General features: G+C 30.3%; 1 protein-coding gene across 2 annotated transcripts in view; it reads left to right on the forward strand.

The window, feature by feature from the left end:
• Positions 1-1159: 1159 nt before the first annotated feature.
• The window catches only part of LOC148307454 (nose resistant to fluoxetine protein 6-like), a 30692-nt gene continuing 12287 nt past the window's right edge, over positions 1160-19564 (forward strand). The window contains exons 1-2 of one of the 2 annotated variants that reach the window (XM_088263400.1): positions 1160-1528; positions 18191-18474. In XM_088263400.1, coding sequence (XP_088119526.1) covers positions 18276-18474 — 199 coding nt within the window. In that variant the 5' untranslated portion in view covers positions 1160-1528; positions 18191-18275. Of the gene's footprint in view, positions 1529-11755; positions 11881-18190; positions 18475-19564 lie in introns of those variants that run through there. The other variant, XM_088263401.1, reaches the window with a different exon arrangement.

A 19564-nucleotide genomic window follows, 5' to 3' on the forward strand; every position in this document is an offset into this window, starting at 1 on the left:
TTTCCCGTTAAAAATTATTACATGGATCACATGAAACCTGCTGCTATTCGTACTATTTTTTTTACATTTCAATAATTATTATCCTGAGATTGGCGTTTGGTACTGCATTCTATATGGGAAATATTATCACTATTACTTAGAAAGAGCTTTCTAGGCATTCTCTTCCAATTTTTCTTTTGTGTGAACGGTCATCAAATCAGATGCGTAGAAACTTTTTTTGCAACTGATAAAACGTACATAAGTATGTATGTACATTGGTGTGCATAAAAAAGCAAACACCTATTTCGTTATTTAATTGAAAAACATCTTTTATTTTGAAATGTTGATGGTTCGTGAAATCTACAAATAATAGCAGTAAGAAATGATTTTTTATTATTATTTCATATTCAAATACAGTAAAAAAAAGTCGATATTACAAACATTAAAACTAAATGTTTAGCTTCAAATAAAATTAATTATTTTGAAATATAGTCATACTTTAGTACTTTTAATGATTCTTATGGTTATTTAAAGTATATTTTTCATTGAATTGTGTGTTATTTTGCATTTAAAATTTATCCATTTTAACTAAAAACTTATTTTTATAAAAATGTTTTGAATTCAATGTTGTTCAAACATCGTCTACATTTTTTAGGATTATGTATATAGATTACATCCACGATGCATAACTCAAACAATGTGAAAATACTTTTTTGAGATGCTTTAATATTCTTGACTGTAACCTTTAGTTATATCCATTGGTATTATAATAAAAAAATAAGCATATATTTTTATATAATTTATTGGTTCGGCATTAACGTTGTGGAATCACGTTAATTATTTAAACTAAAATTAAACAGTTGTATAATACCACTTAATGAGTTTATGTCATAACACACGACTAGTTTCGAAAACTACAGATGTTTTCGTCTACAGGTGAAAAGTAAAACATACTTACTTTTAAAACATACATACTTGTTTAACTTTGCACCTGCAGATGAAAACATCATTTTGTTATCACCTAGGTTATTTTTCATAATAATAACTTTTTATAAGCATTTTTTACACAACGAATCAATTTATAGTAATTAAATAGTTGACTGTTCCTTCATTCCAATTGTTTTAGTTAGGTAGAGTAGAGTTATGTTATGCAAGTTGCATAAAGGTTTGCAGGGTCCGAGAGTCGTGTTGGTGAAGCGGCCCACTGTAGTTGTGTATTGCACTTATGCTATTTGCAAACCGACTATATAACTCCGCACAGTGGGGCCGGACTTCCACTAACTTCGAACGCTTATCACCGTTCATAGCCAATGAGATTGTATATTAACAATAAAATTACTTGTATTTCATCGTTTTCCAAGTATGAAACATTTTATTTTAAAATGTGCCAATAATTAAATCAATCAGAAAATATTTAAAAAATAAGTTAAAGTGAACATTGCAAAACATTGCAAAAGTTGTTATTTTAATATTTCTAAACTTAAACCTAGTGATTAATTAGTGGAAAAAATAGTGCTTTGAAACAAAGCATTTGTTGTTTAAAATTTATGTAAGTACTTTTTTAAATGTATTTATTTTTATTTTACACTGAATTCAAGATACATCATATGCCAAACCGGCACAAAAACGCAAAACCTTACCTTTTATGTTAAAAAATCAGATGATAGAATATAAACATTTAACTGCACGATTGATTTTTTAATAAGTTTAAACTTAATTTTAATCTTTTTAATCTGGCCGATTTGACAAGAAATTCTTTTTCACTGAAAGGAATCACCTCTTCATGTAAAAAAATGCACCATCTCTAATGACTTTCAAGCTACGCCTGAAACGTTACTATCAATCCTTGGAATCCTGACTGTCCATCAAATCATTCTTCCTTGGTTTCTTCTACCTCTCTCCCTACAAGAATAAGAATGAAGATTTCAATTGAAGATAACTTCTTACTTACGGAGTAACTCCTTACTTGATCCATCTTCATTTAAACTCCTTATTTTTACCAATTGATAGTTTTATTTACATATTATCCAGTAATATTTTTTTCATTAATACAGCAATTAATTGTGATTTATGTATTTTCCGTTTATTATGTAGACGCACTATCTACCCTCTAATTTTAAAACTGTTGTTTAAGGCTTTTACTTTAATAAATAAATAAAATAAAAACATACAATATTTTATAGTATAGCAATGCAATAAGAGAAATTGTATTTAGTTTCCAATCTATTCAATGTTAAATTGTAATAATCGTCTGAAAATTCCCTGAGAAAATTATAAATAATATAAAACCCTTATCCGCACCCAAATGGTGCATAGGGCACTGTGTCATATAAACGCAGTGTTATCTTGATCGTTTATACATGAAGGAAAGGTGATCAGCCCTCCGCTTCAGGTACCAGTCCATGGTAATTTTGAATAAATATTACAGTGAAAAAATCACTAATATTTCTTTTACCCCCCTTGCGAATCGAACCCGGGACCCCCAGAACGGTAGCCGAGCGTGCTGACCATTACACTACGGAGGCCGACGAAAATTACATAGTCATGATAAAAAAGTCATTATATGTAAAAGTCAAAATGTTTAGTACAGATATAAGTATATTTTATAAGTGGACTGAACATTTACAGCTTTTATTTGGTAATATTATATTTCTGAATGTCTTGAATAAAAATATCTAATTTTAATCGAATAGATATTTAAACAACTTGAGAAATAAAACTATATCTTTGTTTTTAACCACATTTAGTTTTGGTACTTCTGCAACCGATTTCGAAGAGAACCTTATCATCTTCAGGGATAAACATGCAAAGTTCATGTCTATCCCTGAAGATGACAAAGTTTTTGTCGAAATCGGTTGAAGAAAAGAACCAAAAATAAATGTGGTTAGAAACAAAGTTCTAGTTTTATAAACAAAATATTAAAACGTTTAAAATTAATTTAAATAAAATATTAAAACGTTTAAATTTAAAATTAATTTAAAACGTTTAAATAAAATGTTAAAACAAAGTTTTATAAAATTTTCCAAAAAGTATTTACAGAAAACGTTCAAGAAAAGTTATTTAAAAGTTTATTTCACGTTGTAACTTGCATATACTAACTGCATAATACTTCTAATATAGAAGTTCCTCGTATTACTCTAAACATTGAATAACATCACAATATAAAATATTTTATGGCGGCATGACGAATGTTAATATTATTGTCGATGATTACTCTCAGTATTTTTAAAGGACACGTCTCTAAGTAAAACGAATCTAATAATAATAAATGAGAGAATGTGTTCGTTGGGAGAGTTCAGGGTTCATTCTGAAAATGGGGATGTCGATTCCAAAAATTTGCAATAAATTTGTTACTTTTAATTCATAACAGAATGGCTTATTTGGAAAATTTAAAAAAAGGGTTCGTTGAAAATTGCCAAAGTCATCTATATAAATAAAAATGTAAATTTAATTAAACAAAATCGCATATCGCTCACTCCTTTCAATAACGTCATAATTCAAAAAACTTGATTTTTCAGGAGAATGTTTTTAAAGTTTAAAAATATAACACATTCTATTAAAAATAAATATCAAGCCACATAATAAACTTTTTACTGTGCAACAGATCTTTTCAGGTAAAACCTGAAGGTTTTTTCTCCATTTGAAAAATATTTAGTTTATTTAAAAAAATAATTAAACAATACCTTTTCTTCAAAATGCAAAAACAAGTTAAAAATATGCCTCTTTTGCTGTCATATCGTACATTTTCTGGGCATTCCGAAAGTATGCACAACTGTAAATTTACGATTTTTGATTTATGACGTTCTTGAAAGGAGTGAGCGATATCTCAATATAGGTTAAAAAGAATCTTCTTTATCCATGTTGGGATATCAATAAATGATTGTGACGTAGGTACATAAATAACTTTTAAGCGACACAAAACCCAGCATTTGAAAACTAAAAATTGAACGCATTCTAAATATTGTAAATATATTTTTTTATGTATTCGTTACTTCAAAATCTTTAATCTCCTATAGTAATTTGCCAATTGCTTTGAAATTTTGACACAACATTACAATCGAATACGTCCGTTTTTTTATACCTGCTTCTAGTGTTTTTACTTGGGATATGTAAATCATATTTTAATTTAAATGGCAGCGCCATATGATAGTCGTAGACGCGCAACACGCGCAATACTAAACATTGCTCATGGCAGGCAGCGTGCTTTTTGGTCGTGATCACACGTCGTCGTGATTTTCAATATTTTTGATGCATTGTTGTTTCATAAATCTTTTATATATTTTATTTTAATTGCTTCACTTGCATCGTGAAATATTTTTTTCAAGAAATAGGTTATCTATTTTCATTATTTTCCATTTGACTATACTAAGTCAGAAACGCGTGGCCTGGTACATGGCTAGTTATAAAATAAACAAAAATATAATTCCACAAGTAAAGCTAAAGTCGTTCACATTATACAGTGTGTGTTAAAATAAATAAATTATGTGTCGGGTCTTGGTCCCGTGGTTTGTTTCGCGGACTCTTTGACTCAAAGTTTCTCGGTTTGAATCCACTCTATCACAATGTGATACCTATTTCTAATAATGTGTCGCTTAGGCTCACAGAAATAGTATGAAATTGAAGAGTTTTTGTAAATATGTATGTAATAAAAAAATATATAAATCTCTTTTTATAAAAAAAAATCATTTCACTGTCAAATCAGCCCAGGGGTGGTATTACAAACCATTTAACTATATAGAGTAGATAATTTTACATAATGCATTATTTTCTGCGACATTGAGTTCGCGAAAATATCGTTAGACAATCATTTGCAAGATGCTAATGTCATTTCAAATATTATTATATAAGTATTTACATCATGTTTGTGATTAATGCCCCGACAGCAGTTTCATTAACGTCATAAGACGACCAAAATCTATTTTAAAATAAAATAACTTCATTCTAAATGTAAACTCATTACATTTTGCTAATTATTGGACTTCTAATGACTATAATTTGAGTATATTAGAGCCAGGGGTTTTCATTACGTTTTCGTTACGTTATTCCAGGTCCTAATAAATTTGGCTTATTTACATTAAAAACATGTAAGAAAAATATTTTTACACCTTTTATAAAAAGTGTTTCTTTTCACTCTAAAATTATTGGTGAGATGACATCTATTGAAGTTCTAGTGATTCAAGAGCAACGTTTCGAAATTGGTTCATATGTATAGAACTTCCAAGAATTTGAGTAGTGTGGTTGTCAATAATGGGTAGAATTGGTGAATGTTACACGTGTGTAAAGTGATCACTTAACCAGCCTATGACGGTCTTCAGCTCCATAAATGCCCAGACTTCCATTTTCTTCTTCATCTTTAAGTCAAAAAATAATACAGTAAAAAAACAGTGTTTTATTTAGGAGTGTAAACTAAAAAAAATATGTAATTGCATATTATCCCTATTTGGTAATCTAAAAAGGAACAGTTATCCATTTGCCACACCTTTACCCACATCACAATTGATAGTTCATTATTACTTTATTTTTTGATAAATAAATCATTAATAATAAATCTGATGATAACCGGTACAATTTTTTTTTTAATTGAAAAAAAAAATCAGAAGGATAAGAGTATTAAAATTATCTATATTTATGAAATAAACAAAAAAACTAATTGTAACATCATTGCTTGTCTCTACCATAAGAGTCTGAATCTCAATTTTCGCTTATTTTACCGCGGAGGTTACGTACCCTGTTGACAATATTTCGTTAATAATAGAAGTATATATAAACACGATGGTGTAAACAGGGCCAGTACGAAATTTTATATGTAATATTTGCTATTAAAATTAGGTGTTGAATCTGCAAAAAAAATATCCAGTACACTATGCAATGTTTTCGACATTAATAATAGAAAAATATTAACTTAAAGTAATGCAATAGAACTAGTTATGGCTTCTTGCATCGAGTTATTTAACAATACTTTCTCCTTCAATACCAACCAGTTACGTACTAAACTGCAATAACGCAATTTCTGCTGCATTTTCCGACATAGGAACTTGCCTACTATCACTAAAGTAGAGAAATGTCGATCACAGACATTACGTTTTTATTTAACATAAGGCCTCAAATATAATTGGGTTCATGTGAATATTTTTGTTGACAATTTTTTTATATAAAATGTAAAGAATACTTAATCTAAAGTAAAGTAGTCCTGGGTAATAACAAATAAATGTTTTAGTGAAAAAAAAAACACTTGACATATTAAGGGATTGAATCTAGGACCTCCATCATGGTATCTAAACGCGGTAGCCACTTTACACGATATTCAAAAATTGATAGAAGATGACAGTAGATAATACATATGGAATTCTTCAACTAAAAAATATTCTATTTATTGTTTCGGCATTAACTTTGTGGTAAGACATGTTACAATGATTAAAGAAAACACTTGTTTTTTACCACTTGAGGTTTATTATAGACTACATGTTTCAGAAGTTAAACTTCCATCATTCAGTTATTATACAGACCTGAATGATGGAAGTTTAACTTCTGAAACATGTAGTCTATAATGAACTCAAGTGGTAAAAAACAAGTGTTTTCGTTAATCATTAAAAAATATTCTTTTACATACATTATATATCGTAGGTACACTATACTGGAAGTAAACGTTAACTTTTAAATCCTTGTTTGAATAATACCTGTTATTTAAAGCTTTTAGCCTGAATGAAATACCCGCTATTAAACTTAAAGTTGAAATTACTTTTAAAACCAAATATGAGATTTTAAACTAGTGTATTTTGCCAGTTTACAGAACGTTGAAAACTTTATAACACGCATCATTAAGTCAAAATTTGACATTTTAGAGTTAACATTTTTTTGCCAGAACACCCATGATGTCCACTCAAAATTAACAATGTTTAAAAAAATACGTATCTAACATCTTTATAATCCTTAGCTACGGCGTATATAGCACCACTAATGATTTTCCTACTTAGGTGACAAGTATACAAAATTCATAATTTATTCATACATGCAAGTTAACGTTTTAAGTTAAATTTTCAAGTTTAAACTATGTTCACAAAATTTGTGAGTTCAAAAATTCTAGACAAAACACACTCCTGTTAAATACTTGAAATTTCGTTTTCATGACTTAACTTTTTGTTTACATTATACTTTTAATTTTACGTCATAATGTTTATTTAAAAGCACGGTAAAAAAATGGGAAATCAGAAGCGAACCCGACAATAAGGAAAATCGATCATTTTTAATATTATGAGTAATATATTTTCAATTAAGAAATTATTATAATCCCGTGGTAGTACATCAAAATTCCGATGAATTCATAGTCATCAGTTCCATCGAGTACCAATTGCGTCGAACGACGGCATTCTCAAAGGAACTCGCAAATCTTTGTTTGACTTGACTATCTCGACGGTTTCAAGTTAATTTTTTATTATTTCAAGACTCGGAGGTACCTACGCTGTTGACACTCATTAATTGCTTTGCTCGTGTCCATGCATTTGAGCGGAGAATATTTTGTGATTCTTATAACCGCTATATAGACCGCTCGAAAGGTATTTATCCTTATTCATCTTCTTCTTCATTGTTTAAAAAAAATAGAAATATATATTTAAAAAAGAAACACTCAGTGTGGAAACAAGAGTGGAAAAGATAGAAATTTTGTAGCTATAAAAAATTGGCAATTGTTGGATGCAAAAATAAAAATGTTATAAATGACCTACCTTGTTGTGTATTGTCCGCCTCCGTAGTGTAATGGTCAGCACGCTCGGCTACCGTTCTGGAGGTCCCGGGTTCGATTCCCAAGGGGGGTAAAATAAATATAAGTGATTTATTCACTGTAATATTCATTCAATACTACCATGGACTGGTACCTGAAGCGGAGGCCTGATCACCTTTCCTTCATGTGTAAACGATCAAGATAACACTGCGTTTATATGACACAGTGCCCTATGCATCATTGGGGTGTGGATAAGGGTTTTATTATGTTGTGTATACAACAAAGGATTTTGTGTATCCTCCCACCCGTCTGATGACATCATCGACGATACCCGGTCACTGTAAAATAAATGTGGGAAAAAACATGTCATTGTTATTTGATTAAATGTATTTTATAAACCATGTAAAGTATTTAGTAAACTCTTTTATCTCAATTATTTACTTGTATACATTAAAATATTTAATACATATTTAGAAACGTACTCCGTTTTTTGTTACACCTGTTTAATTGTTTATACATTTTCAATGCACCTGATAAAAGTAATAGATTTATATTATCCACTGACACTTCGTGATGGAATTGCATTGTAATATATTATTAGATTAAAACCAATATTTTTAGCTTTTCCACTTTATTTAAATAAAGTAGAAAAGCTAAAAATATTGGTTTTAATCTAATAATATGATAAAAGTAATATTGGAAAAAACCGAATCGGAACCAATACCAATCAAATTTTAAGCAAATATTTTATAATATTGAATAAAATACTCGTATACCTAGTGAAGGTAACCAAGATTAACCTAAAGGTTAATGTTGACCAAATTTTGGTAGTCAATAAACAACTTGACACATATGCAATGACCATAACGTTATACGAGTAGTAGGCATAGCATTATAATATTTGAGTTGTGGTATAAGAACGATATGCAGTATTGATTCAACCAAGGACAAAATCTCTGTTTACCATTTTTAAAATAATTTGGAATGAGTGCAGTGAAAACCGAAGATAGGTGTGTCCCACAAAAAAACTTTAATATATTTTTTTTCTTTAATTAGCTTATATTACACTAATATCTAATATAAACTATTATTTACACTTAATTTATATTTTAAATATAAATAAATATATATTTACTTATCCTTACAGTAAACAAAACATTTATTTTTAAATTCATTCAGACTCTTTTCATTATTCATACATTCAGGCATCTCATCTTACATTTTCAAACCCTTATACATTAAATAATTTTGTGACTCGGTTTTTTCAACAATTGCAGTCTTATTTTATCCTTATTTCTAGTAATATGTTCATGAAAATTTTTGTTTAACACTATTTTATCCTTAAAATATTTGAAGATCAGCATATTTAATTTAAGTCTCTTTTTTATAGAAAAACAGTTGTGTTCTTCTCTCATTTTTTCTATATTATTATATCTATTTTTTTAAGCACCGTTCTCATCGCTTTATTTTGTATAATTTCCAATTTATTTAAATATCCTTCATTTGCCAAAAATAATATTGTAAAACATTTTTAATATTTTTAATTTGAGAATTAAAAAAATATAGATTTATATGTAGATTTTTTTTCCATTGCATCTAGAAGAAATTCATTGCAATATATTCAAATACAGCTCAGTATGTATCTTTCTCTCAACCAATGTTAAACCACTCCCCTTCAAAATATTAGAGATAACGATTTCTCAGATTGTTGTTATTGTAACATCCCACGTTTCTGCGTCTAGTTCTTGGTCCCAAATGCAAAATCCTATATACCATTTTCTCATATGAGCCGCCAACTCTCATATTTACTATTTTTCATGGTATTTTTGAGAAGAGTTGATTTAATTCAATTTACCTAAGAACAGATTTTATTTAATTGTGCCGACCATCACAATTATGACAGTCAGTAAGGCAGATCGCGCAAATCTACCACCAGACGATGCGCATGCATCGCACTGGGAAAAACAAAAGACGTCAGATGAAAAAATATGGTGTTTAGTAAAAGAACAGCATGGACCACAATAGCTCAAGAATGTGTAAATAAATATAATAATACTAATCATTCAGTAACTGACTTTTCTCCAAGTTATCTATGAATGCAGTATGTCGACAACTTCCAAACTTCTCATCTCTAAATCTCGTAATTTCTGACTTGCTCTCATATAGTCTGTAATGGCATCTCAGAGTAGCATTACATATTATTCAAAACCTTTGGACAAGCTACCTCTCAAATGAGTATTTTCTGAGAAATATTCTTAATTATAATCTCATTAATGTAATGGCGCTGCCATTGCAGTCACAAAAGCTGTTTTTCGAAAAACCATTTCTACTTCTCATTTGTCGCGTAACGTTGCGTCTAATTTTTTAAGTAATCGGAGTAAGATATTTAACAAACTAACATAAGTATACTTTATTTTTCATATAAATTCATAACCTTACGTTCTAAAGATCCAAGATGTGCGAATATCCTTTTCATATGGTATCGTTTACATCAATGAAAGGCATTGAGAACCGACTTTTGTCCTCAATTGTATTTGCTTTGGTACTCGTCCACATTGACAATATTTCGTAAATTAAATCTTTTAAATATTTCAGGCTAATGTCGAATAATTTTTATTTGCATTCACAAATTATATCTATATTACGATACGAGTTATTTATTCATCATTATATTTCGAAATTGGCAAACCATGTAATGTATAATTAAGAATGTTTGGTCAGGTTTTTAATATTGTACCTACTACGATGTGTAAACATTGACTATATGTACTTCTAGGGATGTTACCTTTTTATGATTTACATTGTACGGGTTGATTAAAAATAACGTTGAGTAATTCTATGCAATTACTTAGGGTATTTATTATATTAAAAGTATGTTTTTAGGATTGAAACTATTGATAAAGATATGGAAAGGAGAGTAAATACTGGGAACAGACATCGGTTATAGGAGTACCAATATCTTGACGGCGAAAGCTCCACAAGTTATTTTACGTTTTTTATGGCATCTTAACATAGATGAAGAGAAATATGGAAGTCTAGGCATTTACAGAGCTTACGACCGCTATAGGCTGATTTAAGTCATCACTTTACACAGTGTAACATACACCAATTCTACCCATGATTGACAACCACACTATTCAAATTCTTGAAACTTCTATAGATATGTATATTGATCAAACTCGAAGCACAGTGCTTGACTTTACTAGACTCTCTAGAGACATCTATGGTGGGATGAGGGAAGCTTTTTATCAGGCTGAAACTCTTTTATTTATATGTGACCTCACATACAAATTGTGAAGACCGAGTGTTGTCGCATTTTATCTTCTCTGCCTATCTCTACGAGAATGTGGCATTATGCTTTTTATTCATATTTAATCTTCATATAGTAAAAATAATATAAATATTTATAACTTTAGTTCATGGTTATAAATAATAATACAAAAAAAACAGAAACCTTTTTTTTAAAAAAGAAGATTTTTTATCCACTTTTATTTGGCCAGTGACCGGGTTTCGTCGTAACCGACATCATCAGGCTGGTGGAAGGCTAGACAAATTTCTATGTTTTATATACAACAAGCCAGGGGTCGAACCCATGACTTTAAATCAATTTTTTGACAAAATAAATTTAAGTAGGGTATTATAATCATATTTAAATATAAAAGTTATGGTATGAGTTTTAAGTGGGATTTTATATAATTTTTATTATCGAAATGAATTTTAGTATGTTAATTTAAATAATAAATGGGTGAATCTGGAGCCAAAAATTATACATTTTACATACGAGTATGTTTGTTCTTTAGGTACGTAATTATCAATATTAATTGATTGCAAAATTTCTTCTTCACGCTAAGCAAACGTTGCTTTATAGAATATTTGTCGAATCATATTGCTTTTATTATCATCAAATGAAAAAAAATGAGTACCGTGAATTTGAAATAATGCAATCGTAATGCTTTTTATTTGTTTTCATAATGGAAAAAACACATGTATAAAAAGCTTCAGTCAGCAAAATCAATATTACAATGAATTCTGCTAGCATTTTTCATAATATTTCAATTTAGTTCGTAAATCTACCACGCATTGTTAAGTCCTGTTCGACATTTATTTGAGAAAATATTAAGTGGACGAATTATAACCGTTTTTATTATTTTGAGGTTCTTGATTATTAATAGTTTTGTTCTGAAGTGAGTATAGATAAATATTTAGTAATTATTTATTGATGAAGTTGTTTTTGGCATAATCCTCCTTCCAAATAAAATTTGAAGGAGGATTAATAGTATTTAAAAGAACTGTAGGTATGCTCATAAGCCCTTTGATAGATACTAACCACCTTTTATTTCAAGACAGTATTAAAACACCCATTTTGTGTATTATTTTTATTTAAAATATTCCAATTTTTCAATCCATCTTCTGCTTTAAAAAACGTTTTGATAATAATATTTATCCCTGTGCAATTTTTTCAATGACTTGTTCTAGCTTATTTTTCAAGGAACACGCGTATAAACTTTTGTGGTAATTTAAAAATATTTTATAACATTTTGATTATGACAAAAATAACTGGTTGAAGTGTAAGCTGTATAAAAATCAGTTTTTCAGGCGTTTTCCAGTATGTAAAATAATCCGGATTCGGATCTTTCATACAAATAAAAGGGTCTCTGTTAAATAAAAGCTTTCTCGATCCTTTCGATAGAGTTTCATTTTTTTTCCTTAATCGGTTAGCTTAGTTTAATTTCACTTTGAATTTTTACTTCCTTTTTTATTTTTTATTCATTTCATTAATTTTTTTGTTACTAATCTGTTTTACGACCAAATTTCTATTCTTTATAAATATATTTAACATATCCTTTCACTTGTTTTTGTTAGTTTGTTATGTTCTCATCTAATTTATGAAAAACATTTAAACGATTTGTTTTGCAATGTATTTTTCATGGTTTGCGAACCATACATAAATAAATCGACCATAGACGCTTATTGTAAACTCTTATGTATTATGTCATGAGATAGATCAAATATCTAGAAGTTCCAAAAAGTTGAGTAATATGGTTGTCAATTATGGATAAAATGGAGAATGTTTCACGTGTGTAAAATAATCACTTAACCAGCGTATGACAGATCATAATAAAATCTGTAAATACCCAGACTTCCATATTCTTCCTCATCCATGTTGAGATGTCAAAATAAGATTAAAAAGTTGAACACTTCACTTGAAAATCCTATAATTTCACGTCAAGCATCATATACGAGATGAAAAAATAATTTTTGAATCAATTCAAGTTTCTACGAATTTCTTTCAATTATAATTATTACGTAGGTCATTTTCGTTTAGATGCCAACGTCATTTTGTTTCTCAAGGGGGCTTACGTATTAAGGAAATACATTATAAGGACTTAGAAGATTTACTTTAAGTGTAATACTTAGAAATTGACCAAAAAATATTCATACACATTTTTAATTTTATTTATTATGTATGGGCTGTCTTATTGTGGGCTGTGCAAAACAGCCTCTCGACTTTCCGTACTCTTGTCCACAAGTCTATATTATGGAGCTAGGAGATCCGCCTTCTTCCGACACCTCTTCGACCCTCGATCTTACCTTTGATTATATGTTGCAGTAGATTGTGCTTTTCTTCTATGAGCACATGTCCCAAATAAGACAATTTCCGTTTTTTTTAATATTTGATATTAGTTCCCTATTCACTTTGGCTCTTTGGAGAACTCATACATTGCTGACCCTGTAATTTGGATAACATTCAGGGTATTTAAGCGTTCTTCGATGTATTCACATATCAAATGCCTCCAACCGGTTTTATACTATGTATAAAAATTATAATTAAAATGTTACGTACGAATTTTTATACTGTTGCTTTCATCGGAGCGGTGTAGGAATACCTAGTTTATTATGTTAATCCATGCAGTTCATAGGTGTCACTTCTGTCGATGTACTATTGTACAATCACACCCTTCAGGAATTTACTTTACAAATAAAAGGTCGCTGTTTTATCGTCAGACATTGTACAAATATGCGAAAAGACATACCATTTTTGGAGAGCCTCGAACCGGCCGAGGTGCGATTTCCTGGAAATACTTAATAATCTAGAGGACTTGCTTTATTTCGTACCTACAAACAGTTTGTGTTATTATGAGTATTACGGAACATGTTAACAGATTATTACGTAAAATACATAGCACATATAATCCATATGATGATTTAATAATAAGAAAAATTAAAATAAAAAAAATGGGAACTATTTATTGAAAATGCCAAAAATTTTAATAAAAAATTCACATTTTGATTGTGTCCAAATGCTTGTTCACAAATCTATATTTCCTCCAATTATAGGAGTTATTTTTCATATTATTTTTGACATCTCATCAAAGATGAAGAAGAATATGGAAGTCTGGGCATTTACGGGGCTGACGACCGTCATAAGCTAAAGTGATAACTTAAACCAGCCTATGACGGTCGTCAGCCCGTCATAGGCTGGTCAACTGTAGTTACGTGGACTGCCAGCTGACACGCCATCGTTTTGGAGGTCTTCTAGGTGATCTTATTCTGTCTGGGTTCTCTTGGAGAGCAATTCAAGCCAGTCTATTTCCTTTCATTATATTCCCTGGCATTCCAGAATCATCTTTGCTGTATTCCCCATCCGACTATATCCTCTGTACTACATATTTTCCGAATTTTCTTTTTCCCCATTCGGCCTCTCAACCTGTTTCCGGTATGCACCTCAACGTACTCGTAAAATTATTAATATCAGATTATTCATTTGCATTATCAGATCTGGATGCATGACATTTAATTCATTAGTCTTAAAATTAAACATGTTGACATTTTTCGAGAAATAAAACAATCAATAATTCAAACAAAAATGAAACTTCCAACTAAGGTCCTTTTACTCCCGTTTAAAGCGATTGTAGGTACGCTAGTCATATATAATATTATATTTGCATTTAGTTTTGAGATAATAAGTCAATGGTCTACAGAAAATGTCAAAATGACCTTTGGCGTTAAATAAATTAAAGCATGACTATTAGTTTGCATTATTCAATGTTATGATGTGTCAAAAAGATGACAATGATAGAATAATATGATAATTAAATAGCAATTATTTATGAATAGATTTATAACAATAATTGATCAGGATATCCTCATTAGATAAACATTGATGCAAATGTCAATAAATTGATTGTGTTATAATTTTACAAACAATTTATTGACGATTAAGTTTCTAAGTTTATTAATTGATTTGGCAGTCACTTTTTGCTAAAATCTATCCATTTTTAATTTAAGTTTTACTTAAATTATTTTTTTAATATCTACATCAAAGATGAAAAAGAATATGGGCAAAGAAGTTAGAATCAGAAGTCTGGGCATTTACAGAGCTTACGATCGTTATAGGTGGGTTTAAGTGATCACTTTACACAGGTGTAACATTCACCAATTCTACTTATGATTGACACCCACACTACTCAAATTCTTGGAACTTGTGGATATATTGATTAAACTCGAAACACAGTCCTCAAATTCAATGGACTTCACTAGAAACATCTATGGTAGGATGAATGAAGCGTTTTATTAAGCAGAAACTCTTTCATTTGTATGTGAGGTCTGAATCCTGGATTATATTCACATACTTGAGAAACGACAGAAAATAACATTTTCATATTTTTTTAACAGATTTGTAAAGAAGTATTTGGATACACTCAAAATGTTGTGTTTGTGATATATTTAATATATATAAGTTACATATTGATAGGATGACCAAAAATATTGCAGTAGTGAGACTCCATTTCAATGACAAACATAAGATTAATGGTTTACTAATAGCCTTAGACAATATTTCATCCGTACATACGAGTACATATAATATAGTATAGGTCAAACGTAAATTACTATTTTGGCAGTATACCCGAGTAATGACATATTACGAAAACATTACATGAAAACGTTAAAAAGTACAATAGATGGGGCATGTTGTAATAATTTTGGGTAAAGACATTATTAGTGTAGTGTTCTGAAACGATTCAAAAACATTACGATAATCACTCAAAACACGTTGAATTTATAAAAATAAAAATATTTGTGTTTTTATTTTGTACAAAAATGCTTATAATTTCATACTATTTCTGTGAGCTACAGCGGTTTATTATTAGAAAAAGGTATCAAATTGTGGCAAAGTGGGTTTGAACCGAGAAACTCTGACTCAAGAGTCCGCGACACTAACCACGGGACCACAACCCGAGACCAGGCCAATGTTCCGTCCCTTATCCCCCCCCCCCCCCTCTATTAATTACCCTACCAGCCTCTATATATACATATATATATATATATATATATATATATGTAACCGGCGTGGGTTACGTGCGATGACTCTCAAAAATGTACACGCCTGGCCTTCTTCGGAATCTCCCAACTATGCCACCGTTGTAAGGGGTGACGTTCCAGACGGCCCCGCCGTACCGAGTTACCGAGTAAGCTGGATACGGACGGAGGTGAATGGATGTATGAGCCGGGAAGAGCGGGCACTGAACCGACAAGTCAACCTCAATAGCCCTGATAAGGGCTTTCCGAAACTGGTCCGTGAATCGGTATAATGAGGCGAAGCGGTCCAGGCTGGCGGCGCGGCGAGTAGTCCAAGGAGCGGGAGCGGAGAAATGAAACACAGGTTTCAACAGTCACACCAGAACTGGTTTATTATCAAAAAATGCGCCCTCTATATACCCGGCCGTGATCGCGTACCGCCCGACAGTGGGAAAGTACAGCCAATCAGCGGCCGGGGGAGAGAGACAGCCATATCTCTGTCTCTCTCTAATGGGCACCGGACGGGCTACACTTTCATACCGTACCGGTGCCGTTCAAACAGTTCGTTATTACATTACAATTTACAATTTACAAGTTTATTTTATCAGTAATCTATATCAGTAATCTATTTATACTACTTAATATCTAGGCGCATTTATGTATTAACATTGTCTTATTCTTTCTTATATCTAATACATTCTGTAAATACATGAGAAATCGGTAGAATCCATAGAGGCCCTTCTTCGGGCCGCATTCCGACGGGCGACCGTTTCGCTCGCCGCCAGGCGCCTGGAATTCTTTTTCAGGGCCGCCGCACGGGGTGTGCGATCTGTCCGTAACAATATATATATATATATATATATATATATATATATATATATATATATATATATATATATATATATATATATATATATATATATATATATATATATATATATATATATATATATATATATATATATATATATATATATATATATATATAAATATACATATATATATATATATATATATATATATATATATATATATATATATATATATATATATATATCTCCGATACCATATATCATAAATTTTAGTCGAAAGCATTGTAAAGAAATCACGTAATTTTGTGATCCTGAAAGTCCTTAAAAACTGTCGAGAAAATTTATACAAAAAGGAACTAGACTTACTACTTAACTGTATGACAGATCTCCTTCACCATCGTCTTGAGAGCGGCGTCTTGATGTGATCTCTATATTCTGGGATGCCGAGGCCAAGCTCATTCTTCCATGTTTCCTTTATATCATTCCACTATGAGGACTACCATCATCTTGTTCGCTTACTAACTGGATCTAACATTTACCAGCTTCGCAAATTTGCTAATCTAATTAGTTTTTAACTTATAACTTTTTTACTAAATAAAAAAAAATGAGTGATGGGAATCATTATTTGGGGCTTTACATCCTTTTCTGTTAAGTGAAAAAGGTGATATCCGTCAAGTGGCTGCCGCCAATGTTAATACCCACTTGTACCCGTTTTATGAATTTGTTTGTGTACTGCAGCCATCTAGTTCATAACTCGCTCACTCCTTTCAAGAACGTCATAAATCAAAAAACTTGATTTGAATGTATTAAAAATAAATATCAAGCCACTTATTGAACTTTTTAATGTGCAACAGATCTTTTTAGGTGAATCCTGAATATTTCTTCTCCATTTGAAAAATATTAAGTTCATTTTTAAAAATAATTAAACAATACCTTTTCTTCAAAATGCAAAATATAACATTTTCTGCCATGTAGCTGGTAAATATTAAGTTAAAAATATGCCGCTTTTGCTGGGATATAGAACATTTTCTGGGCATTCCGAAAACATGCACAACTGAAAGTTGTCGATTTTTGATATATGACGTTCTTGAAAGGAGTGAGCGAACTGTCAAATATGATTGATGTAAGACGTCATTTGCAAAAATTATAGTATCTTTCAATAGGGTGATTAATTTTGCGCCACCTGTACTTACATAAATTTTTTGATTACACCAATTGATTTGGCGCCACCTGTACTTAAATAAATCTTTTGATTACACCAATTGTGCTACACAGTTTTCCCAAAAAAATATCACTAAAACCATCCTATGACCAGTAAAAAAACTTCTCAATCTCTGTTAAGATATTTATAAATTTAATAATAAAAATATATTTCTTACAGGAAAAATACCACGAACAGTATGTAACAATACTTAAAAGTGAACTACATCGACTATCAGTGCAGTGTGGTGAACTAATAAGACGTGATGGCGGCTAGAAGTTTTCTATTCCCACTTGTATTGTGGTGTGCTATTGGTGCAAGTGAGTCTATGAGACTGGAGACCAGCTCCATACTGTATGGACTCGGTTGGACCGCAGCTTCCAGTGGGATGGACTCTACCTGTCACCTTCAGTTGTCTAACGTTTCATCTGCTCTGGATCGACAAGAACGATGGGCCATAAAATGTATGTAATTTATATTTACTTTAATTGATTTGGCAGTCACTTTTTGGTAAAACTTGTCCCTTTTTAATTAAAGTTTTACTTGGTAAATACCACTATTTCTTGTAATCTAATTTATACGTTTGAAAATGATGCGAAATGCATCGAAACACGTGTCACAATTAGATTTTTAAAAACAGTTACCAAGTAAAATTTAAATTAAAAATAAACATAAGCACATTTCTGTAGTAGGTTTAGATAGGGTTGTATTTTTTTATATTTTTAAAGCAGTGACGTTTAAAAATGTTCAATAACGTTAATTTTTATTGCTGAAAAATATCTCACCAGTTCGTTTTAAAGGGCAGGATTAGAAAAAAATATTTACAAAATAATGAAAAACAAAAGTCAAACAATATCTTATACAAGTGATTCTTTTTTATATTTAAATCATGTTATTACACAAAGTTAAATGCCAATGACATTTGTGTATTTAGCAAATACTTTCTTTGTTTTTGCAAATCCTATTTAGGTGATTACTTTTCGAAAGTGAAACTTTTTAATGAATTTATTGAATTCAGCTGGTCGAATTACGAAAAATAAATTAATTTTAATGCATACAATAATTAATGAAAAGTAATGAAAATACATTATTACTATTATTTTTAATAAAAAAATCTCATTTTTTGATATCTCAGCATACTTGAAGAAGAATACGTCTAGAAATTTACAGGGCTTATGATCTATCATAGTCTGGTTAAGTGATAACATTACAGAAGTGCAATCTTGTATATAAGAGTTCACAACAGCCATCTATGTTGGATTAGAAAGCTTTTATTTAGCAGAGACCATTTTATTTAGTTGTAAGCAAGATCTGAACCCCGGATTATTTTTAAACACTGGTCAACGATCTATGGTGATATGTCAAAAAAAGTTTTAAAAAACTCCTAAATGGAGGAAACCCATATTTGTGAACAAGTATTTGGACAGACTTCAAATGTTGTGATTTAACATGTCATTCAACATGTCAAAGATTCACTACAATACGTTAAGTTGTTATTTTGAAACAATTCACAGAAGCGTATTGATTCTTGCTCGCAACTACTTAATGACAGTC

Source organism: Brachycentrus maculatus, unplaced genomic scaffold (genome assembly GCF_059751285.1).
Source record: "Brachycentrus maculatus isolate JH-2025_06_01 unplaced genomic scaffold, ASM5975128v1 h1tg000199l, whole genome shotgun sequence".
Lineage (NCBI taxonomy): Eukaryota > Metazoa > Arthropoda > Insecta > Trichoptera > Brachycentridae > Brachycentrus > Brachycentrus maculatus.